The sequence below is a fragment of the Crocodylus siamensis genome, chromosome 3 (assembly GCF_052110815.1).
Source record: "Crocodylus siamensis isolate JL-2025a chromosome 3, ASM5211081v1, whole genome shotgun sequence".
Taxonomy (NCBI): Eukaryota; Metazoa; Chordata; order Crocodylia; family Crocodylidae; genus Crocodylus; species Crocodylus siamensis.
The window spans coordinates 197,003,430-197,027,631 of record NC_143397.1 but is presented as its reverse complement, the minus strand read 5'-3'; the positions used below and the strand labels follow the sequence as shown (position 1 = coordinate 197,027,631).

The 24,202-nt window shown below is 44.9% G+C and overlaps 1 protein-coding gene across 5 annotated transcripts in view; it reads left to right on the top strand.

Moving 5' to 3' along the window:
- PDE7A (phosphodiesterase 7A) overlaps window positions 1-24,202 on the top strand; it is a 130,961-nt gene that overhangs the window by 82,924 nt on the left and 23,835 nt on the right. For 4 of the 5 annotated variants that reach the window (XM_090040073.1, XM_090040074.1, XM_090040077.1 and 1 more), the window contains one exon: window positions 39-122. The exons of the other annotated variant lie outside the window; for it this stretch is intronic. In XM_090040073.1, coding sequence (XP_089896199.1) covers window positions 39-122 — 84 coding nt within the window. The remainder of the gene's footprint in view (window positions 1-38; window positions 123-24,202) is intronic. 5 annotated transcript variants of the gene reach the window in all.

Genomic DNA, 24,202 nt, shown 5'->3' with positions numbered 1-24,202 from the left:
CTTCCACACTTTTATTTCACTCTTGACCCTGTTTCTAGGAGATGTGCGAGTAAGAAGTCGGGCAGGATTTGAAACAGAGAGAAGAGGTTCTCATCCATACATTGATTTCCGTATTTTTCACTGTAAGTATTTAAAAGCAGATAAATGACAAATACATGAAGGCTTCCATTAAGTTTAACTTCTGGGCCTCTAAACATTAACAGAGCTGGCTATCTGGCAAGACATTTTTTTTTTTTTTAACCAACTTTTCAGCAAAATATTTAGCACTACTCCTTATGCCAAAAATAGTATAGTAGCATCCCCATTGCTCAGTAGTTCATACTTTGAAAACTAGTCAGGCTTTTATGGAAATAGAGCGTCACCTTCTATCCAACAATTTATGTGCTGCTACTTGCTTGGAGAGACAATAAGTTGAAAAGGGGCACTTCTGCTGCTTTTACAGAAGAAAAACAAAAGGTTCTGCTGGTAGTTGTAGTCTTCTATACACACCTTAAGAGTTAGAGTTCTGTAGTTGATTTCAGTGTGCTTGAACAAATCTTAATTATGTGAAAACTTAGGTTGATTTAGCACATCCATTTAACGCTGAGATGTGTGTGGAAGGGAGATAAACCTAAAGTAAATCCTAAAGTAACAAAAGAAAACAGAACTTAAATTGTTTTAATTTTTTGGAAACATAATTAGCTTTAAACAGTACTTAAATCACTCGGGAGTTAAATGGACATTTGCATTTTTCTTTATGCGTTTATATAGCTGTGATTAAACACGTCAGTATGTTCTACAGTACTAAAGCTTGTAGAATCCACTATAACCATAACTTTGCAGTAGTGATTTTAATAGTAATCATTATTAAATTAAAAATTCATGTTGGAACACCTTAAAGAATCATGTTAAAAGTATGTTTGTACATCCACATTACTGCAAATACAGAGGGAGAAGGTAAATAAAATCTTTGCTGCTTGTAATAAAATGATAGTGGCAAAAAATTATAGCTGATCAGATTTCAGATCTTTCCTCCTTGAGCTAACTCATTTCTAAAGTTAGGTCACTTACCTCTTAAAACTAGTGACATGAACTGGTGAGAAAACAAAGTTTGAAGAGTATGTACTTTCTCCAGTGGAGGGGATAATGACTTTTTGCAAAACGAGTCCTTTTAACAATTTAGTAATCCTGCCAATATACTAAAATAAGACATTGTAGAAAATAGAGTATATTCATTTTAAACTCTAAAATACATTTCATGAATAAATATCATTTGACAGTCTTTGTTCGTGCCAATCTGGGCATGTTGATGCCAAGGACTTACAGTTAAGAAGAAATCTTTGTGAGGTATTACTGCAACCAGAATAGACTATACTATGCTCATCACTGTGTCATCATGTTGATATTTATCCATGGGCAGGTCATGACTGTTCAGAAGGAAAAACTTTCACACCCAGCCTGATTGACTCAGCTTGTTCATGCTGAGGTGCCAACTTTTAGCAGAATTAAACTCTAGTTTTTAGTAACTGTAAAGGCAGGTGACTAGGAGACCATGGAATACCTTGTTCACCACACTTCTCTTGAGCCAACCACCATGGCTAGTTGTCTTGACTCTGTCCTGTACTGAAGGATTGGGGTCAAATTAGGAGGTTGCACCTTGTTTTAGGCTCCTGTGATACAATGAAAGTTTCTTCCCTGTAATTTATCTTGCTGATGAAAAGTTAGAATTGTTTGTATGGCTTCAGTTCCATTCTTCTCTGCTTGTAAGCCTGATTTATATGAAACATCTATATCCATCTGTGGAAAAAAGTATAAATCTTCCCTCCCTCTGTAGTAACTGATTTAGTTCTATTCAGGGACTTTTTCCCTTGGTAGCCTTCTCAAGCAGAAGTACACATATTACCAAATCTGTCTCAGTAGAAATGAGCCTTGACCTTATCTTTTTAGGACCCATACTTGCTTTGGTATTTCTAGGAGGGTTTTATAGGAAAAGTTTGTTTAGTGCCACATATAACAGAGACCTTCAGAAATTTTCCAAATTGAATAAAAGCAATCATAAGAGGAACAGGCAAGCTTGCCATCTTTGCCTGGGGCACACTGAGATTCCTTCTAGTCCATTCTTTTATTGTAAAGATGTCTGAAGCAGGCTGTTTTCTCCTCTTGTCTCTACACTCGGATACAACTTGACCAGCGATGGTCTTGGAATTGCACCCCATTTTAAAACTTGTAAATCTTTACTTTAAAGATTGTCTTCTCAGCATCTCTGGGATGAGACAGGAGAAACATTGATGAGAGCTTTTGACATAAAATAATAATGCTCATTATACATCACGGGAATTATCATGCCTTATAGATAAGATTACATAGAACTAGGCATGGTATTTCAAATGAGGACATAATGCTGATTTTTCTGTATTGGCATTGTCATGGTTTCAGAATGTTCTGTTCCATAATTATGCTACTGGTTTGAATCATTAATGTGACAGTAAGACACCAGTTCTTGGTTCTGGTTTAGATGTGGTGCCTGCTTAGCAATAGCAGTACCTAGAGTCTTTGAGTCTTCAGAGTCAGGTTTGAGTAATTCTCTCCCCCAGCCTTTAAAACACAAACACACTTTCTGGCATGTCTCCCCAGGATGCCAAAATTATTAGTTACATCTCTAATCCAAACATTAGCTTCCTCTCCTCACCACTGTTGAATGTTAAAATGATGCCAGGTTTTCTGTTTTTTTTGTTTTTGTTTTTTATCACTGATTCATTAATTTAGAACTTGGCAATGTGTGAGACCCAGTTACTCCTTTTGTTCATTATCAAAGCAATAATATGTGATGACTGGTTCATTACCTTGCATTTGTCCAAATTGGATTTAATGTGCCAATTTTGTGTTGCTCATTCAGTCAGTTTCATTAGGTTTTTGTTTGTTTGTTGTTGTTTGTTTTTTTTAAGTTCCTTTGGCATTGATAAACTTTAATTCTGTCTTCTACCAATTTCGCCCACAGTAACTTGTTTCCCTGAGATTGTCTAGTGTTGAACTTACAGCATAAGTTTACACTAGATGAGATAATTTGGAGCTTCTGGCCATTGAAGAAAAGTTATTTCAATTCTGTTGTCCTGGTAGAAGGGATATAGTTTGTATTTGGTGTTGTATTATAGAAAGGTAAGCTTCAGAGTCACTGTGCTCACAAAGGAAGAGCTTTATTTAGGTTTTAGAGGTGATGTTATGCTGTTTTCCCTGTGAAAATATGGAAAGGATACAAGAAATAAATGTTGTCTGGACATTTCTTAGTAAATGCCTTGCTGTGAAAGAGGCAATCTGAATTCATGCCTAATACAATATTAAATTGTTATAATCTACCTGTGGATTAAAGTAAAGTTCTTTCATGGAGAACTTGATTGCTCCATGGAGCAAAGGGAGCAAAAGTAAAGCTAAGAAAAATCTTAATTTTTTAATAGCTTTTCTTTTAGGATGAGACTGGGAAAAGACCACAAAGTCTTGATATGTGGTCACCCCGACTTAGTTAAACAAGAATAGTAGTTAACATTTAAGCATCTAGAACAAAATGGGAGTGGTTTGGTTTTTTTTTTTTTGAGACTTAAACTACCATGTTTTCTTTTTTTCCCCTTCCTGAGGTGGATATTGTCCTAGGAACATGTTCTTTGAGGTTGGCTTATAAGCATGTCCCTTAGCCCTCCTGGCTTTTGTAGGAGAACTTGCTCCTTTATGGGCTCCTCAGCCAGTTCTTCAAAGCAAAGTTCAACTTTAAGTAAACAAAACAAAATCTAACTGCCCATGCCCAGACACTAGGAGGGGAGTCCCGCTACCACAGCAGCTTGGCCCCTCCCTACAGCAAACTCTTTCCTTCACAGCTTGCTTGATTCCTCCTCCTTTATTGCTTTGAAGTTCCCAGTGGGACATACCCTGCTTACCCAAATAGCCCCACAGCTGGGCTTTAACAGGGCTGACTTCCTTTTTAAAGGGACAGACCACCCTTTTACACATCTTCCCCACCAAGAGTGGGTCTGAAATCCACTCTTTCATATCTAGTTCCCCTCCTTCTTGGGAGAAGTTGTCTGTGGCTCTTGGCCTTGCCCTGAGACATCAATCTGTAAAATAAATTTGCAACTCAAGTCCTGACCATCCTATATCAGGGTGTGTAGCGCATAGTATCTGTTTTATTTCTCTGAAGGTTGATCATCCTGTGTTGGAGAGTGCTGTGTTATTTTGGGTACTGTCATGCTTAGCTTGTCTGTTAGTGGGGAAGTAATTGCCAGGAAGCAAGGATAAAGTGTGGATAGTAACTCACAAATCTCAGGAAGAACTTTTAGCTGCTTTCTTGTTTTTGGTACAAGGGACTCTACTAAAACTGTTACTTCGTTAATGAGGGGTTTAATCAATGATGTGCCTAGCATTTACTTCTCTGAAGAGCTAAGTCTGCATTTTGCCAGGTTCACTGTTAGGCCTGCATCCTGAAGTGACTGCAGCACTGCCCAGACCCAGTGGAGATGTTCCTTCCTGCTACTTGTGAGCACCACCCCATCATCAAGATTGGCTGTGGCATGCTTTTGATGCATCGGCATATCTGATCCATTGGATATACTGGGCAGCATGGAAGCGGGAAGGGAGCGTTGTGAATCCTGTTAGCTCTTGGGACACTGATGCAAGGGGCCTTTGCCAGTACCCTTCATTAAATCCAGCGTTGATCTATAATTTACCTTTTCCTAGCTGTTACAGCAATTCGTTGTCCCAGGGCATTGGGTATGCATCAAACTTAGTAAACTGGACATGGTGTCAGAAATCAATACAAAACCTGATTGTCTTGTTTCGTTTGGGAACCAATATAAATTAACTGAACTATTCACTCGATTCTTCAATCACCTAGCATCCTCTATACTTCCTTTTATAGAATTTTATGTATTTGGGAGAGCCCCTTTTGGGTAGGATATCCTGGTTTCAGGATGACCTGATGACTAATCAAGGTTGTTCTTCCTGCTCAAGTTGTATATGCACCTGGAAAGTTTTCTAGCAGAACCTTTGCCTCCGCTTACTGAGCTATTAGTAGGTTCCCCCCAGAGCGACTTTGCTTGCTCTGTAACTGTTTTCTGTACATTTCCTGTATTTTCTGATGGAGGTTGAGGTTTGCACTGCTTCTTGGGTTCTTCAAGGTTTCAGGTGGCTTACATAGTATATCTGGGACCCCTACTGTCTCCCTACCAGACTCGCTTCATCATCTGCATCTCCAACTCATCTTATGCTTTCATAGGGCCCCTACCATTTAGCAAGCAATTTGCTCTCTGAGTTGAGAGCAACAACAGGACCCAGTCCTCAAGGTGATGCATCTGGAATCGTGCAGTCATATTATAGTGTTGCAACACTGGGTTGTGTAGTCCTGAGATTCTTTTAGGTGAGTATTTCTGCTAGATCAGAGGTGAGTGAAATACAGGCTGTAGGCCTGATCTGGCTCACCAAGGGATTCTGTCCAGCCCATGGCAGGTCCCTCAGTACCACCTGGGAGTCAGCCTGGACTGTGGTGCATGTGGCTGGTCCTGCTGCCCCTGGTCACCTGTGGCATCTCACTTCTCGGCTGCCATTGCTGGCCTTGGCCCCAGTTCCTGAGTACAGAGTACCCCTGCTCATCTGCCCTGCACCCACTGCTGAGGTACTCAGGGGTGGCAGGTGGGTGGGGTCTCCATGGAGACTGGACCAGGTGTGCTCAGGCAGGTGGATGGGATGGGGCCACAGGTGAGCAGGGAGCAACATCTGGGAGCAGGATGGGCAGGTGAGGCTGGGGCTGAGATTGTGGGGGTGGTGACAGCACATGGCCAGGGCCTGGGGTAGAGTTATGATTTGTCTCATATGTCCCTGTGGGGCTCCTGACAGGGAAGTGTGGGGAGTGAATCACAGCTCTGCCCTGGGCTCTAGCCACATGCTGTCACTGCCCTGCAGTCCCTGCCACAGCCCCATGCGCCCACCATTGTCTTGGACACTGTTCCCTGTCCACCTGCAGCCCAGTCCTGTCTGCCAGGCCAATTGCGCCCTGCCTGCAGGGGTCCTGGGCCAGTCTCCATGTAGACCTTGTCCCCCTGCTCTGCCCAGTGCCCTCGGTGGTGGGTGTGGGATACAGGCCTGGGGCCAAATAGGACCAATTGCCCCCTTTCTCAAGCCCCATGCTGGGTCAAGTTGTCACCCTTCCCTCCTACCTCCTCCAGCCTGCAGCAGCTTTGCAAAACTCATTAAGTAGCCTTCCAGCCCAAATAAATACCCACCCCTCTGCTAGATCCATCTGTTCCTATAGCTGGAGAGCATACTAGATGACATCAAAACCTCATACCCTGTATTTGCCAGGTCTAATGAGGGAGGTCCATTATCCCTCAGGGTTGCTTCCCATACAGGAGTTTAAAAGGAGAAAACCCCTCTGTGAATTGGGGAATCTCACAAGTACCAAACAGCAAATACAGTCAGCGCATATCCCATTTCCAGGGTTCTGCCAGAAACCTCCTCACTTCCTCTTCAGAGTCCAATTTAAATCTCTCCACCTGACCATCTTTCTGGGAGTGGCAGGTGGAGGTTCTGTTTGAGTGGACTCTTAAAAAACCCAAACCTTTTGTAGCAATTGAGATACGGTGCCCTGGACTGTTAATATTTTCTGTGGGAGACCCATATGTGAGAATCTTTTTAATAGCTCTATGGCCATTGTTTGGGTTGGGGCATTACAGATCACTTCGGGTACCAGATGGCATGATCCATGAATATAAAGATAAAAGAGCACTCTTGCATGTGCTTGGCTCCAATGGTCTGACTAAATCTATCCCAATCCTTTCAAAGGGGGAGTACCCACCAATTGGGGCCACCAGCTGGCACTTGGAGCAGAATACACACTAGTCTTTAATGTCCTGATAAATTGCCAAGAACGTAAGTATACTTTCTTGACTTCCAGATGGGCTTGTCCAGGGTATGTCATGGGCTAACTTCAGAACTTAATTATGGTGTGAATTTTTTTTTTTAGCACCAGTAACTTGGACTTCTATGTTCTGGTCATCCTGTATTGAGAGACCTTCATCAGAACATCCCTGTGCAGTTCAAAGTGGGGGTCCTGAGTTGCTAGGTGAGGGTCTATAAGTGTGTTGTTTGTCTGGGCCAGCCGGCTATAGAGCAGGGCAAAGACTAGGTCTACCCTCGGTTTCTGTATAAAATCAGACCTCTTATGAGCACAGCTTCTTTCTCAGGTTGGCTGCCCAATGATCCTGGTTCTGTGGAGTCTTTCCTAGAGCCAGGTCATTCACATGGTACTCTTTTTCCTTTATCTGTTCTCTTACCAGGCCTCACCCCAGCTGAAATTGTATCCCTTCGGACCTTCAACGTTAACACCATGATGGAGGCCAGAGTCCAAATACCTCTGGGTCGGAGAGAAATATCTCTCTCAATTGGTTCTTGAGGTGGTTTCAGTTTACCCAGATCCTGCCTACTTTTTACTGCTAGGCAGAGTCCTGGGTGGGAAAGACTGCTGGTCACTGCTCTGGGCTGGGAGTCTTAAATGTTTTTTTTTTCCTGGAACCAGCACTGATATGGCTCACTGTCTAAGATAGTGGCTGGGATGGTTTCATACTCCTGTGCCATGTCAACTTGTAGGTGAGTGGCCCATGGATCCAAGAGCCAGAGCTGGCCCAAGCGGTGTGCGGGGAGGAGTGTGGGCAGCGGCAAGCAGCCAGAGCACAAAGTTGCCAGTGCGCGCTGGCCACACAGGGTGGTGGCACCCTTGGTATATGGCACTGGTGCTGTCCGTGGGGCCTGTACGTCACTATCTATGGCACCCCCCTCAAAGTGTGGGGCCCAGGGCAGTTGCCCTGATTCATCTCTTTCCCCCCCCGGGACAGCTTTGCCTGGAGCCATTGCTGTGTTCTGACCACATGCTCAAAGGTTTTCTGGAAGGCATCAGGATCTTCATCTGACTCCATCTTTTTAAGGGTGCTGCCCCTTCTGTTTGAGACCCACCTGTGTCGTGGACTTTCCCTGGTCCAGAAATGGAAGAATGAAGTGCTGCTGTTCCTCTGCAGTCTCTGCTGAAACTGCTAGAACACTTGATGTTACTGCTGGCATAGCCTCTCCAGCTATTTCGGAAAGGATTCGTTATCCATTCTTTAGCTGGTGGCTGAGGCTTCCTGCTTTTTCTCCACCACCTGTAATCAGGTGCATTATCCTGTGGATTTTGTAAGATAACTTGCTTCTTTGTGGGCTTCTCAGCCATTTCTCCAAAGCAAAAGTATTTTAAGTAAACTAACAAAATCCCACTGTCCCCTTCCAGATACTGGGGGTGCGGGGAGTTCCTTTCTGCTCTGGCTCCAGGACAGCAGCCTGGCCCCTCTGTGCAGCAAACTGTCCCCTTCATTGCTTGCTTGCTTCTCCTTTTGCTTTTAAAACTCGCAAAAGATGCACTGCTTACCTAAAATGCTTCACAGTTGGGCTTTCTTAATGGGGTTATCTGGTCTCCCTTAAAGGGACAGACTGCTCTGTTACAGGGCCTCCTTGTTTCTAAGCTGGCTACAAAAAAGGCATATTAACCCCTCTTCAGCAAATCTTAGACTTATTCTTTCAATCTTATATGTATATTTAATGTGGTATTCCAGTCACTGAGATTGAATTCAGCTGGATTCTGTGATAAATGCTACATGTATACCTAACTTCATTTATTTTGAACTTGAAAAGTCTCTTCCCCAATATCATTTTACTCTGAAAGCCATTACTTTGGGTAAGAGAATACTATTTGTTTCACTCCTATTCTTTTAATTGAAATTTTGTAATAAGGATATTCAGTTCAAGATGCAGTCCTCCATAGAATTTCTTTCTTTTCTCCACCCCCTGTCCTGAAAACGCTAACAAAAGAGAGGACCCCTTGACAGTTTTCCAGTTCTTTTGTTAAAGTAGCACCCAAAAGTGGATCACAAGAATATATGAAAGGGTCATGAACAAACTTGAAAAATGAATTCTCCTTTTAAAGGAGAAAAATATGGGAAACCTGGTAGCCTCTTCTGAGAGCATGAAGCTAGCCAAGTTTCAAGAAGATTGGTGCAGGGGTTTGGGGGGCAACTGCACCTCAAATTCTTGAAAGCAAAACTCATGTCATGCCTATCTGTTATAACACAGGGAGGTGAAACCTGCGGAGGTGGTGGCCCTTGGTGAGGCCACAAAGCCTGCCAAGTTTCAAGAACATGGGTGCAGAGGTTTGGCGGGGGAACTGCACCTCCAGCTGAGGACAAGGAAAACTCATGCCATATGTGTTAAGGCACAGCAGGGTGAAAGCTGCAGGGATGGTAACTGCTGCTGTGGCCATGAATCCTGCCAGCTGTTGAGGAGATTGGTGCAGGGGGGTTCTGGGGCCCTGCACCCCTAGCTGCTGACAGGCAAAACTGGTGACATGGGTGCTTGTGCAGCTGTGTCTGTCTTGGGGCAGTTGATTGTCTGTATTGATTCTTTCCTCTCCTTAGTGTGGGGTTTTGTAGGTGATAATTGTTGCTAAATAACTGCTTACATTAGCTAGTAATTGTGTAATTGAGCTGGTCCTTGAGTGAATCATGATTGATTGGTAACTGGTAACACAGTAGCTTAGCAGCTAGGCCTGCGTTAGTTCCCCTCAAGAGGGACATAGTTGCACAAGCACCCGTGTCATGAGTTTTGCCTGTCAGCAGCTAGAGGTGCAGGGCCCCAGAACCCCCCTGCACCGATCTCCTTGACAGCTGGCAGACTTGGTGGCTGCAGCAAGGGCCACCATCCCTGCAGTTTTCAGCCCGCTGCGCCCTAACACGCAGTGTCACCCATGGCACAAGTTTTGCTGGTCAGCAGCTTGAGGTGCAGTTCCCCCCAAACCCCTGCACCGATGTTATTGAAACTTGGCAGGCTTTGTGGCCTCACCAAGGGCTACCATCCCTGCAGTTTTCACCTCCCTGTGTTGTAACAGATAGACGTGACATGAGTTTTGCTTTCAAAAATTTGGGGTGCAGTTGCCTCCCCCCCGAACCCCTGTACCAATCTTCTTGAAACTTGGCAGGCTTCATGCTCACAAAAGAGGTTACCACCCCTGCAAATTTCATCCAAATCAGACAAAAAACAAAGTTATAGATATTTCACTGATTCCCCATTTATACCCTATGGCCGGATCTCCAAAGCGGCTCCGAAGCACTTTGGAAGCTCCAAAATTTGGAAGCTCTGAACTGCTTCGGAATGCCTAACGAAACTAGCGCTTCGATCTGGGCATGCTGCTGAAGCATCCAAAGCTTCGGATCTGAAGCAGGGTCTGAAGCCTTGTACAACCCTACTTCCTAGCCATTCAGCAGTGTATGAGGAAAATAAGTGAAGAAGCTTGTATGAGGAAAATAAGTGAAGAAGCTTGCCCAACCTAAGTGTGTCTTGTGTTTAATTGATTAGAGTAGCTATAGCTTGGCTGGAGATGCTTCAGTTGCTGAATCATACAATGGTCTTCCTCACATGCTTTCTAGTCTTAATCTAAATATTTCTTCTATTTTTATTGCTGTTGCTTCTAGGCATCTTGTTCGTGGTCATGGGTCGCTGTTGTGGTCTAGAGATCTTTGCTTTATCAAATGGGTGCAGGTATATCTGCAAGACAAAAAAAAATGCCTTGTTACCAGGTGCATGGCATGGGAAGCATGGACTTAGACAAGGTTTGGGAGGCAGTGCATTCTTTGTCAGGTCTGAGGAAATCCAGTTGTAAGATTGGTAGTTAGATCATATCATGAACTACTAAACTGATGGAATAAGAGCAGTATTTCTTATAACTGATATTTTATGTGTTGTGATCTTTGCAAAAATATTGTTACCAGTTCAGTCCATTCTTAAGTTCATTTTTTTTTCAGCTTTGTCTCTCTTTGGTTTTCATTGTGACATACTCTGAGGGTTGGGATCCAGAGATCAGGAAATATCCCTATTATAAAACTATAGAGTTATTTAGTTCAGTACATTTTTCTTTGTTTTTTAAGCAGCATGAATGTACAAAATGTATAAAATTCCAGTGTATCCAGTGAAAAATGTATACAAATCTAGTGAAATCGCTTCTTGGCCTCTTGAAGGCCCAGATCCAAGTATATAATATGTTCCCGCTGGAGAGTTGGTATTAAATTCATATTGAAGAGATACAGTTCCGATGTTATGAATTCTCTCAGTTACCTTGTGGTACTCTCGTTTCTCATGTTCATTTGTAAATCTTTTGTTGTATACTTATCTTGTAAGCACTTTGAGATAAGGTATAATTTTATGCTGATCATGCCTAACATGGGTATATTTGCTCAGTGCCTCTAAATCCTACTGCAGTAAAATTATATTAAGATTCAGAAAACCAGTCTGTAGGAAAGTGTGTTTTCCGTATAGATCATGGCAGTTCACAGACATAACTCATATGTGTTTAATCCATATACAACATTTTTCAATTTTTTTAACTTCTTTTAAAACAACTTTCAGTTTTTGGTACTTTTAAACATAAGTGTATAGGTTCATAGACACCTCAGTAGTATGTACTACTAAAATAGAAGTTTTCTGAGTTAGAATGCAAGTCCAGTAAAATATTATATGTTGATAATCTTTTTATTGAAATTTTTTTAAAGGCATTGTAGCCATCACATTTTAAATTTTTTGTTGCAAATTATTCATTACATGTTTTCTTTTTTTTTAAAAAACAGCCTCCATTATATAAAATATCTTGGTGCACAAACGTAACACGCATCTAATTTTTTTCTTTTTTTTTTTTTTTTGGATTAACAAGTATATTAGTCTTGCTGTGTTGAGATTTGAAATGATACATTTCCTTATATCAAACTTGATTGGTGACAAGTATGTATTAGAGTTCCCTCTACTGGACAGTAGTAGAAATGGTTAGGCAGTTTTAATTAAATTATTGTACTTAAACTGTAGTCATTTTTATTCCAGAGCACATTTTAAAAAAGGCTAAAATTTGTTTTGACATTGATTACTTGTTCATATCTTTATATGTAATTAAAGTTTTCTTATATTACCCTGAGTTTTAAAAGGCCTCTTGTATTTGAATATGTTCTTGGTGGCGGGGGGAGGGGAAGGGGAGGCAGGGAAAATAGTACAGTAGCACAGGTGTAGCTGAAGTATTTTTGCAGAAGAGGATAAGCTACCACAGATTAGTTTTACCTTGCCACTGGGTAAGAGGGTGCACACTGGCAATTACTGCGTATTAGCTGACACACAGTTATAATCTTGCCTTTGTCTGCCTCAGTAACTTGTTTACCATAAGCTTAAATGTGTACATTGTATATATGCTATCTTTTGTTCCCTTTCCTCTGATGTTTGTCTTTAGACTAGGTTGGGGTGGCCAACCTGCAGCACACATGCCACAAATGGCACACTAAGCCTTTGTTTTTCAAGACAGATCTGGCAGGGAAAACAGCAGCAAATTGGGTGGGGAAGAAAGAGCAGACCAATAGATCAGGCAGGGGAAGGGAATCTGAGTGGCACTTAAGGAAGGATGGGGCCTGACAAAATAAAGGTCGACTGCCCTGTGGCTCCACTGCCATCACTGTTGCCTCCATGACAGCACAGAAGAGCCCCAGGATAGCCCAGCACAGGCTTTAGGTGGCTGTAGCAGGGACCTCTGGGCAGCAGCGAGAGGGGAGGCACTTTTCCTTTCTCCTGAGCAACAGTTTATGCTTGGCCAGCTCTGCTGCCAGCATTGTTTAGTGTGGGCAGGCAAGTCTGGAGCACATGTGGGGTGCGTTGGGTCAGGGCTGTGGTTTGGGTCTGTGTCGTGTGTCGTTTTTCCCCCCCCCCCCCCCCCCGGGTACCGCGGGGCTGAGGCCAGTGTAGGTGGCTGATGGAAGAAGCTGCTGCCACCTGGTCTGCCTAGAAAGACACTCCAGCTGCAGAGCCACCCCATCCTTACTGCAGGTGGTAGGACGTGCCATAGGTGGGCTGTGTGGAGGAGATGCAGGGTGTGCTGAGTTGGGGCTGTACCTGGGTTCTGGCTGATCCGCTGTGGTGGGGGTGAGTCTGGAGTAGTTACAGAGCAGGGGCTGTGTGCTGTTGGTGGTGGCGGCGAGGCACTGCAGGGCCCATGAGCTTTAGGCTGTTGCCGGGTAGGGTTGGGTGCTGGCTGGCTCTGGGGGGGTTGCCATGCAATACCCCACCATACCCAAAAGCCCTCCCCCACAACCACACCCTTCCCTACACACAATCGCATACCTCACAAACCCCACACCCCAACCCATGTGCACCGTCCCCCCACACACCCATGTGCCTCTGGGGGAACCCTGTTCACTGGTACAAGCAGTCACCCCCATACCCCCTGCAATATACAAGAGTTAGACTTCATTTTGAGCTGTTATGCAATTGCCTCTATTAACACACCGCAAATGCACACAAATCGGGACAAAAATATTTTTACTTAAATAAAAGTTAAATAAGTTATTGTGGATGTTTGCTTTTTAGTATATAATTCTTTTGCCCGGTTCTAAGATGGCAACCCCGCTTCCCAAATGGAGTACTTCCGGGGCAAGGGGAGGGATTTCCGGTGGCAAAGGTCACAAGTTAGACGGGATGTCCAGTCATAGTTTCATAGACTTAGGGCTGGAAGGGACCTCGGGAGATCATGGAGTCCGGCCCCCTGCCCAAAGGGCAGGAAGTCAGCTGGGGTCATAGGATCCCAGCAAGATAAGCATCCAATTTACTCTTGAAGGTGTTCAATGTAGGTGCTTGAACCACCTCCGCTGGCAGACTGTTCCAGACCTTGGGGGCTCGGACAGCAAAGAAATTCTTCCTTATGTCCAGCCTGAAACGGTCTTGCAAGAGTTTGTGACCGTTCGACCTCGTCATCCCTTGGGGTGCTCTGGTGAACAGACGTTCCCCCAGATCCTGGTGTTCACCCCGATAAACTTTTGGTGGCCATCAGATCACCCCTGAGCCTGCGCTTTTCCAGGCTAAAGAGTCCTGTGGCTCTCAGCCTGTCATCGTAAGATCTGTTTTCCTGACCTCTGATCATGCGCATGGCTCTCCTCTGGGCTCTCCCAAGCTTCTCCACATCCTTTTTGAATTGTGGAGCCCAAAACTGGATGCAGTACTCCAGCTGCAGCCTCACTAAGGCCAAGTACAAGGGGAGAATGACGTCCCGGGATTTGCTCGAGAAGCATCTATGGATGCACGCCAGCATCTTGGCCGCTTTACTAGCTGCAGCATCGCATTACAGGCTCATGTTCATCTTGTGGTCAATGATGACCCCCAAGTCTCTTTCTTCTGTAGTGCTAACCAACGTAGCACTGCCGAGCCTATAAGGGTGCTGCAGGTTTTTCCTCCCAAGGTGGAGAACCTTGCATTTATCTGTGTTAAACACCATGAGGTTCTCGTCTGCCCATTTGCTGAGCTTGTCCAGGTCAGCCTGGATCACCCGCCTATCTTCTGATGTGGATGCTTTGCCCCAAAGTTTAGTGTCATCGGTGAACTTGGCCAGTCCACTCCTGACTCCAATGTCCACATCATTAATGAAGATGTTGAACAGTATGGGTCCCAGGACAGAGCCTTGAGGGACCCCACTGATCACAGGGCACCATGATGAGTGACTGCCATCAATCACAACCCTCTGGGTCCGACCACGAAGCCAATTTCCCAGCCAGCGGCTCGTGGTGGAGCCAAGGCCACAACTGGGCAGTTTGGCCAAGAGGTGATCATGGGACCAGACCAAAAGCTTTTTTGAAGTCAAGATATATGACATCAATCTCTTCTCCCTTGTCCAGGTGATAGGTCACCTGGTCATAGAAGGAAATGAGATTGGTCAAACAAGACCTACCTGCAACAAACCCGTGCTGGCTGCCCCTTAGGTGAAACCTTTCAGCCCCACTTGCCCTGCTCTGCACACAGTCAGACAGGAGATGAGCCCCTCACGCTTGGGGCTTTTCATGGGAAGGGAGGCAGAGACAAGGCCGAGGGGATGGAAAGAGGCTCAGGGGGAAGAGATGAAGTGAAACGCCAGGAGCCCGCACACATGGGATTTCCTTACAGTCTCTGGCCCGGCCACTCCAGCCTCCCACTCCACTACGCTGGGCACAACTCCCCCCCGGCGGCCTCCACCTCCTCCTGGGACCCAGCACAGCGGGTGCTGTGAGGGCTGGGGCAGGGCTGGCATGGCTGGAGCAGGGAATTGCAGGCACTTGTGTCCCCACAGGATGAGGGGAAACGGGCCCCAGGGGACACTCAGGACCTGCGCAGGCCTGGGATGGAGGAGCCTGGACAGGATGAGGCCGAGGGCCGCGTGGTGCGGCGGTGGTGGAGCAGGAGAGCAGCCCGCTGCCTGGGGCAGGGGCCAACGAAACTCCTGACCCTGCTCCTCTGCTGCCCCGTGTCCTGGCGCCAGGAAGAGAGAGGGGCAGGCCTGAATGAGTGCTCGCCCCCAACACCTCTGTATGCTAGCAGGTTCGCTCATTTGGTTAGGGCACGGTGGTAGTCACAACATGGTTGTGGCTTTGTTCCCTGTATGGCCCACAGTAAGGGGTTGCTTGTCTCCTGCTCTCAAGTGCTCAAGATAGCAACCAGGGGACAGGAGTGGGGCTACCTTTGCGGCCCTCGACATCTGGCTAAAACTTTGTTAAGCAGCCCTCCAGGTGAAATAATTTCTCCCCCTGGTGTATACCCTGACCTCAGAACCATACAGTTGCATGTGTGTATGGGGTTTTGAAACTTTTGTGGTTCAGTGCTGTGAAGTCCTAGAGGTCTCCATGTGCTGACTCCATGCTGTGAGCACATGGTGTAATATAGATATAGTCTTATGAGGAGGACAGCAGACTGGTTTTTGTAGGTAGGCAAATTCTTATTTACTGTCAAGTTGCTCAGTTGATAAAACAAGATGACATATTGGGTTTGACAAAAAGAAGATTTATATGTCAATATATTTTACCAAATGTAGCTGGCTAGGTGCCTGTTTTACGATGTTTATAAAGATGAGGATGGATTGAATGGGATTTTTTTTAAGGATTCATACGAGGAATTGAGGAAAAGCTGTAACTGTTCAGTTCAGGTAAGTCAAAAGCACTTCAGAGTTTTATGAGATTTTTGAGAGAGAACAACCTGAAGTCAGGTAGCTTTAAATTTGTGAACTGATTAAGGAGAACTTTGTATCGTGAGGTTTTTTTGGAGAAAGTCAGTAACACTCTTTTACTAAATAAGTAATGGAAGATCCAGATTTCCAAAATCGGACGCTTCCATAAATAATAAAGGAAGAGGCATTATTCTGTAAAATCCAAACTTAATCTAGTCAAAGTTGTTTTATGAATATGTCTACTAAACTCTGATAGTGCAGTCTATGAAGGACCGGGGCTCCAACATACGTACATTTTGTGGTGGGATTAGCTGTGCCAGGATTATGTCCCAGAACAGTTGATATTTTTGATTGGCAGCTACAGATGTCAGTCAGGGCTGTTGTTCCTCAGGATCAGGCTCCTGTTGGTACCAGAGCTTCAGGAGTCTTATGCTGTGGGACAATGGCCCTGGGTTCCTGGCTCTGAGCTGGGGTAGATGTCTACAAGTTTGGGGAACTCTCCATGAGGTCCCCACTCTATGCTTGCAGATGCACATACAGATGTCTTCTGTGATAAAGCAGCAGAAACTGTTAGTAGCAATTGTTGTGCATCCCTGTTTGGGCATTTGAGGTGCAACCAAGGGGCAAGCACAGCTGTACAGTGGTATGAAGTGGTATGAAGAAACGAGGGGTGATGTCTGTTTGCAGTCGGAAGGAATATCACAGACCTCCCAACCTTCTCTTCCAAGTCAAAGGTGCATTGCTTTGCACTTGTTTTTTCTAATGTAAATACAGTGTATGCATTAAAAACCAAAATCCTACCAAAATATGGTTGTGCAAGTGCACATTTCTCTGGGGAGGTTGAAGGGAGCTAACCACACATGCTGGAAGTCTGTCATATCAGTTGATGCATTTTGGTGGGCAATATCATACTAATTCTACTTTTTTATATCTGTGGTTATTACAAACCCACTTGTCTCATGGCCCAGATTAATTAAATGGTCTCTAAAGCAAATGAGATGCTGCACTTTTAAGTTCTCATTGTTCTCTCTACTCCTCCTCCCCCTGTCCCGCCTGAAAGGTAAGGAGTTAAATAGTAACAGTCGTGTCACTGAAATGTGTACATTGAATACAGAAAGGGGAATGGGTCCAGTATGTAAGATGATGCTACTTCATCTAACTTCTACAGATTAAAAATTAAATTTCTATTTCTAATTCTTTCAAGGTGTTTTATAATTGTTTTCAGTTTGTCTGTGATTTTCTGGTAACACTTTGTCCAGAACAGCATATAGTATTCCAGATTGTCAGGGAGAAAAACTATAGATTGCCACAGAGCTGGATTATCACCATCGTGCTTTGTCACATGCTGCCAAATGCAGTGGCTAAGGTCAAGTGTAATACATTTATCACTAATTTGTGCAACTTGCTGTCAGTTGCCAACTATTACCTTTACATCTCTGTCTATATTCCTTTTGCTTAAAGACTTGTAGTGCTGTTGAAGAAATTTATACAATTTCTCCAGAATACAAGGTTTACTTCATTACAGGTTTGTAAAGATTATAGACCTTCAGCAGAATACAACCACAAACAGCCTGAATTTAATAAACTGTCTATAAAATAATCTCTTTTCTGAAACTGTTTGGATAAAGATACAGACCCTATACCTCCCCACAAGACACACAACTGTCAGCTAAGCCCTTAGTTTTCATTGAAAGTCAGCAAAAACTACATACCTAATTAGCATATATGCCTATGACAGTTTCCTCTGACGTCACTAAAATCAGAGGGCTAATTTTTGGTTAGTTGAAATGAAAACCACTTTGCATCTTTTCCAAATGAAGCTGATTCTTTACACCATGATAATCTTTATACAGATTTAGTTAACCAGCTGTAATATGGACACTTAAACAAAATTATGTCATTCCAAGTAGCATGAGGATCAGGAGTAAAACATTTGTAACATTTCTGCATTTTGATGCATAATATATTTCATTTTACCAAGAGGTATAATGGATTTGGTGTATTTTACATTTGAACTTGAGACTGGGTTGTGGGTATGTGATGATAATAAATTTGAATAGGAAATACCAATATGTTAATATAGGGTGTCATAATTGATTAATTACTTGCCTCATGGATATGAAGATGTTTAAAGTTGAGGCAAATGTTTAGCAAGCTCGAGGCAGGAGTTGGTATAATTATGATGTGTATGATAGTAATGACTCGAAGGATTGTATGGAGGAGGGGTCCAGGAACCCAAATTTAAATTAGTAGATGAAAGATTTAGGTTTGAGTCTTCTGTGGCACATATGAAATGTTTTTGGTTCCATGTGCAGGAACAACTTGGAGGAAACCCAGTCACCCTGATATTTCCTATTCCAGTTTCCCCATTGCCAAATTTCTCCACGTGTGGGGAGCCCTGCAGGCCAGATGCTGTGGCTCCATGGACTGTATTTGGCCTGTTGGTTACAGATTGAGCACCCCTGGATTAAACAAATTTGTGGAGGGTTAAGTTCATTAATAGCTATTAAACAGAACAATTAAGGATGCATCTTCTGACATCCCTAAATGAATGATGGCTTAAGATGGGGAAGGTTTGGTAAACGGGATTGCTCTTAGTTTCATAGTTTCTAGGGTCGGAAGGGACCTGAGCAGATCATCTAGTCCGACCCCCTGCCATGGCAGGAAAGAATACTGGGGTCAAACGACCCCAGCAAGATGTTCATCTAACCTCTTCTTAAACACCCCCAGGGTAGGAGCCTGCACCACTTCTCTTGGAAGCTGGTCCCAGACCCTAGCCGCCCTGACTGTGAAGTAGCGCCTCCTGATATCTAACCTAAACCTACCCTCTGCCAGCTTGTGACCGTTATTCCTGGTCACTCCTGGTGGTGCTCGGGGGAACAGTGACTCCCCCAATGCCTGCTGATCCCCCCCTGACTAGTTTATAACAGGCCACAAGATCCCCCCCTCAGCCTTCTCTTTTGGAGGCTGAACATGTTCAGGTCCCGTAGCCTCTCCCCATAAGGCCTGCCCTGTTGTCCCCTGATCATACGAGTGGCCCTCCTCTGGACCCTCTCCACGCTGTTGACATCCCTCTTGAAGTGTGGCGCCCAGAACTGAACGCAGTACTCCAGCTGCAGCCTGACCAGTGTCGCATAGAGGGGGAGGATCACCTCCTTGGACCTACTCGAGATGCATCTGTGGATGCAAGCCAAGGTGCGGCTGGCCTTCCTTACTGCCTCCCCACACTGCCGGCCCATGTTCATCTTGGAGTCAGTGATGACCCCCAGATCCCTTTCCGCCTCCGTGCTGACAAGAGGGGAGTTCCCTAACCTGTAGGTATGGTGCCGGTTGTTCCTCCCGAGGTGCATCACCTTGCACTTGTCTGTGTTGAAACCCATCCTATTCTCGTCCGCCCACCCTTGTAACCTGTCTAGGTCTGATTGTAGCCTGTTGCATCCTTTCAGTGTGCTCACGTCCCCCCACATCTTAGTGTCATCAGCAAATTTGAACAGGGTGCTTTTTACCCCCTCATCCATCCACTGATGAAGATGTTGAACAGTGCGGGCCCGAGGACTGAGCCCTGCGGAACCCCACTGACCACGTCCTTCCAGGTTGAGAAGGACCCTCTGGGTGTGGCCCTCCAGCCAGTTGGCGACCCATTTGACTGTGTGGGTGTCTATACCACAGCCCCCCAGTTTCTTAATGAGAACGGGGTGAGAGACAGTGTCAAAAGCCTTCCGGAAATCCAGGAAGACTATATCCACTGCTAACCCTGCATCTAATGATCTGGTGATCTGATCGTAAAAGGCCACCAGGTTGGTCTGACAGGACCTGCCACTGATGAACCCATGTTGGTTGCCCCTAAGCATGCAGTCCCCTGCTGGCCCCTCCTGGATGTGTGCCAGCATCATTTTCTCGAACAGCTTGCCTAGGATCGAGGTGAGACTAACCGGCCTATAGTTTCCCGGGTCCTCCTTCCTGCCTTTTTTTGAAGATGGGGACTACGTTGGCCCTCTTCCAGTCCTCCGGTACTTCACCAGAGCACCACGAGTACTCGTAAAGCCAGGGGACTTGCAATGACCTTGGCCAGTTCCTTTAGAACTCTAGGATGGAGATCATCCGGACCAGCTGACTTGAATACGTCCAACCCCTCCAGAAGCTCCCTAACTAAATCCTCGCTAACCCATGGCCCAGGTGTGCCTCCCGAGGGGGGCCCAGCAGGGAGGTGGCTGTTCTGGTCGCTACTTAGGAAGACGGAGGCAAAGAAATCTTTAAACGTGTTAGCTTTGCCGTCTGGTGTGATGACCAAGTTTCCCAAAGCGTCCTGCAAGGGCCCCACGTTACCCGGGACCTTCTTTTTACCCCCTATGTATTTAAAAAAGGACTTCTTATTGTCCTTAATCTGGGAAGCTAGTCCCAGTTCCATCTCTGCCTTGGCCTTCCTAACTACCCCCCTACATCCCCGAGCAACTACAGAATAGTACACCCTTCTTTCCATTGGGTGTAAGCCTCCTTTTTAGCAAGGAGACATTCCCGGATGCTTTTGGTGAGCCACGGAGGCTTGTGTGCTCTCCTGCTCCCTTTGATCCTCGTTGGGATTACCTTCCTTTGGGCTTGGAGGATTGTCTCCTTAAGGAGTGACCACTCTCCTTGGACAGCTGGCTCCCCTCCCCTCCGGGACCTCAGCGCTTCTCCAACTATCCTCCTTAGCTCGTCTGCCCTCCTAAAGTCTAGGGCTGCTGCCTTATTGCATGCCTTTGCCACCTTGCACTGGATGGTGAATTCCAGCAGGCGATGATCGCTGGTGCCCAGGTGGTCGAGCACTCGCAGCCCCCTCACCAGGTCATCACCCATGGCCAGCACTAGGTCCAACAAGACGTCTCCCCTGGTGGGGCTGTGCACTTCCTGGGTTAGATGGAGGTCCTGCACTCTGGCCAAGAACCTACGTGAGCATTCAGACCTGGCTGACTGTTCTTCCCAGCAGATGTCCGGGAAATTCAGGTCCCCCATGACTACCACATCTTTAGCCTTCGCTACCTCTGTGAGCTGACCCAAGAATTCCTGGTCAAGCTCTTCTCCCTGGTTGGGAGGTCTGTAGTAGACTCCCACCGTTAAGTCCCTTTCCCCTCGACTGCCTTGTACTCTAACACAAAGCACTTCAGAGTGCCCCTCCCCTGATTCCTTGCTAATTGACGAGGATGTGTATTCCTCCTTAATATAGAGTGGCACGCCCCCACCTCCTTTTTCCTATCCTGTCCCTCCTGTATAGCCTATAGCCCTTGACATTCATTCTTGATTATTCTCTGTTCACATGCTTTCCCTCTAAAGCAGAGGTGGCCAACCGGTGGAATGGATGCCACAAGTAGGACAGGCAGCACAGTGGCAGATGGCAAGAAGCCAAAAGCAAAGCAGCAGGTCGGGCAGGGAACAAAGATGAGGAAGCAGAATGGATTGGGTAGAGGAAGGGGGTCAGAGTGGTGCTGAAAGCGGGCACAGGGCTAACTTGTGGCATGCCAAAAAGTTGGCCCCCACTACTTTAAAGCCACTGGCTAAGATTGGATATTGGGGTGGATGGACCTTTGGGCATAGTGCCTGCACCGGGCATGAGCTTCCTGAGCCCCTCTGGACCTACATGCTGCTGCTGGCAGCAGGGGCTGCATGCCGTGCGGGGAGTCCCTGCACCCCACAAGCCTCCCATACCCTGTCCAACAAGCCCCACCGACATATACACACACCCAACATACTTTATGCCCCACCGTACACTCCCCCACACCTCCCTCCACACAATGTAAGAGTGAGACTTAATTTTTTTTTAGTTGTTATGCAGTCCCTCCTATACACAGTACACAAACACAAATCTCAACAGATAACTTATTTTAATTTTATTACAGAACTTATAGTAGGTGTTTGACTTCTAGTGTATGATTTGGTTTTGTTCTGGTTCTAAGGTAGCAAAAGAGTATTTCTGGAGGGCAAGGGGAGGAGAGACTTCTGGTGGCAAAGGTATGGGGTTAGTGGGGTGGGACTTCTGGTTCTAATATGGTGAGTAGGGGGCACGGTAACTGTCAAGGGGCAGGGCTACCTATGTGGCCCCTGACAGCTTGCCAAAACTTGTTAAGCAGTCCTCTGCCCAAAATAATTGCCCACCCTGGCCTAGTCTGTATCTACTTCTTTCCCAGACCTGAGGAACATCCTACTATGTTAAAAGCTTGTTGAATGCCTCTCCCAAGTATACAGTTGGTCTAGTAAAAGACATTTCCTAAAAAACCTTGTAGATTCTTCCACTTTTATTGTAGACTTTCATCAGTACACAGATGAGATGATAGAAAATGGGAAGAACACTTTTTTTGCAGAAAGGAGATCTAGTGCATAAGGAATTAATCCCACTTTAACTGATGCACAAGCAGACAACTGTTTGAAATTTACCCAGGTTTTTAAATTTAGGTTGTTGGATAGACAAGGTTCTTTGGGTAGATGTGATATCTTTTATTAGACCAACTAAATAGTTGGAAGAAAGTTCTTTGCAGGCTTTTGGGCACAAGCACCTTTCATCAGGCATTGGGAGACTGCTGCTGTTACAAGTTCTCCAAGGTAGAAAAGAAGCTAAAGTGTATAACAAGTCTGTGAAAATGCAAATGAGTGGAAGTTTGGAAGACAATGGGTAGAGATAGGAGGGGAGTTGAGGAAGGGAGGGAAATGTGTAAAGGAAAAATGCAAGTGGTCATCTTGAGGCAGATTACCTGGTGTGTCAGATGTCAGGCTGGTTGTAATGTGTTGGGTAAAATCTGCCTATGAACAACTTTGGAACTATTCTAGTATAATAAAGGGCTTAGTCCGTCTGGCCGTAATGGTCTTGGAGCCCTCTGATTTGGTTATTGAAACAACCAGTCAGAATGCTCCAAGAGCATTCTGGACAGGTGGCGGCAGAGACAGAGGGGAAAGAGCAAGACATTGCCGCTCCCCCCACCCTGCTTCCTGGAAGCAGCAGTGGTGTGGGGTGCTGGCTGAGGGCGATGGAGGGGATGCAGGGCAAGCTTGCTCCTGCCTCTGGGAGTTGTCAGTGGCAGTCTGTCCCTATCCCATCGTGTGTCCCGTCCGTCCCCACCTGCCCCCCGCCCCCCCCCCCCCCAAGTCATTTCTGGCTGGTCTGTCTATATTGAGGCTTCTTGCACTTTCTATTAACATGTACAGTCAGGTACAGTATACTGGACTTGATTCAGTATGGTAATTTTTATATTCATAAGCAACTAGTTTTCCAACATTATAAACGGTTATAATTGAGAAGTAAAAGAAGGAAATAAATGCTGTTTTGTTTAGTGTTTTTGTTTGTGTCTTTATTTAAAAAGCAAGTATTACTTAAGATCTTCTTGTATTAAAAAAATGTAGTTCAGTTATTTTCTTTTGCAAGTTGTCTTTTAAACCTCTGTTCTAGAGTGAAGTGGAAAGAATGTTGGCTTCTGAATCAGTTGGTCTGGTCTTTTCCTTTTCAGCATTATGACTTCTTCAAGCCGAGGTGAAAAAAAGTTTTATACTTAGGAATATGTCTAAAGAGACGTATTACCCTCCCCCCCTCCCAGGGTGGCAAGGGATAGGGGCTGAAAGGCCTGATCTAGAAGGGAGAAGTTTCTACTCTAGAAAGCTGTGTGAAAGTTTCAGTATCTTTTTGACGTTTACAAAAAAAAAAAAAAAAAAGCAAAAAAGCATTAGGCTCAAGTTTTCAGTTTCACTATGTCTGTAACTTATTTTAAAAAAACTTAATGGGAATGGTACATTGTCTGTGGTAATTCTTCGGGTTCAGTAGATTAATAAATTACTATGTTGGGCTAGCATCTCTTCAGTTACAAAATATGTTCTAGAATGCTTAATTTTAACAACAGATATTACAGCTGTGTTATATCTGTTATCTCTCTGGAAAGGAAAGTAGTATAGATCATCAGGTATTACTTCTGAGGCTATGCATCTTGAGGAATATGCATCTGAATCCTGAGCTCCCCAAATGTGTGCTGATTTTATTAATTCTCTATAAGATCATTCATATAGACTAAGTACAGCTGCTTCTAGGAATAACATACAAGAAAAACTGAAGGCACAATTTGAAGGGTTTCATAAAGATAGAATAAGATGGATGAAATATTTTCGGTTGTTTAATAAAGACAGGCTAAGAATGATTTCTGTACAAGTTTTACTGTATTC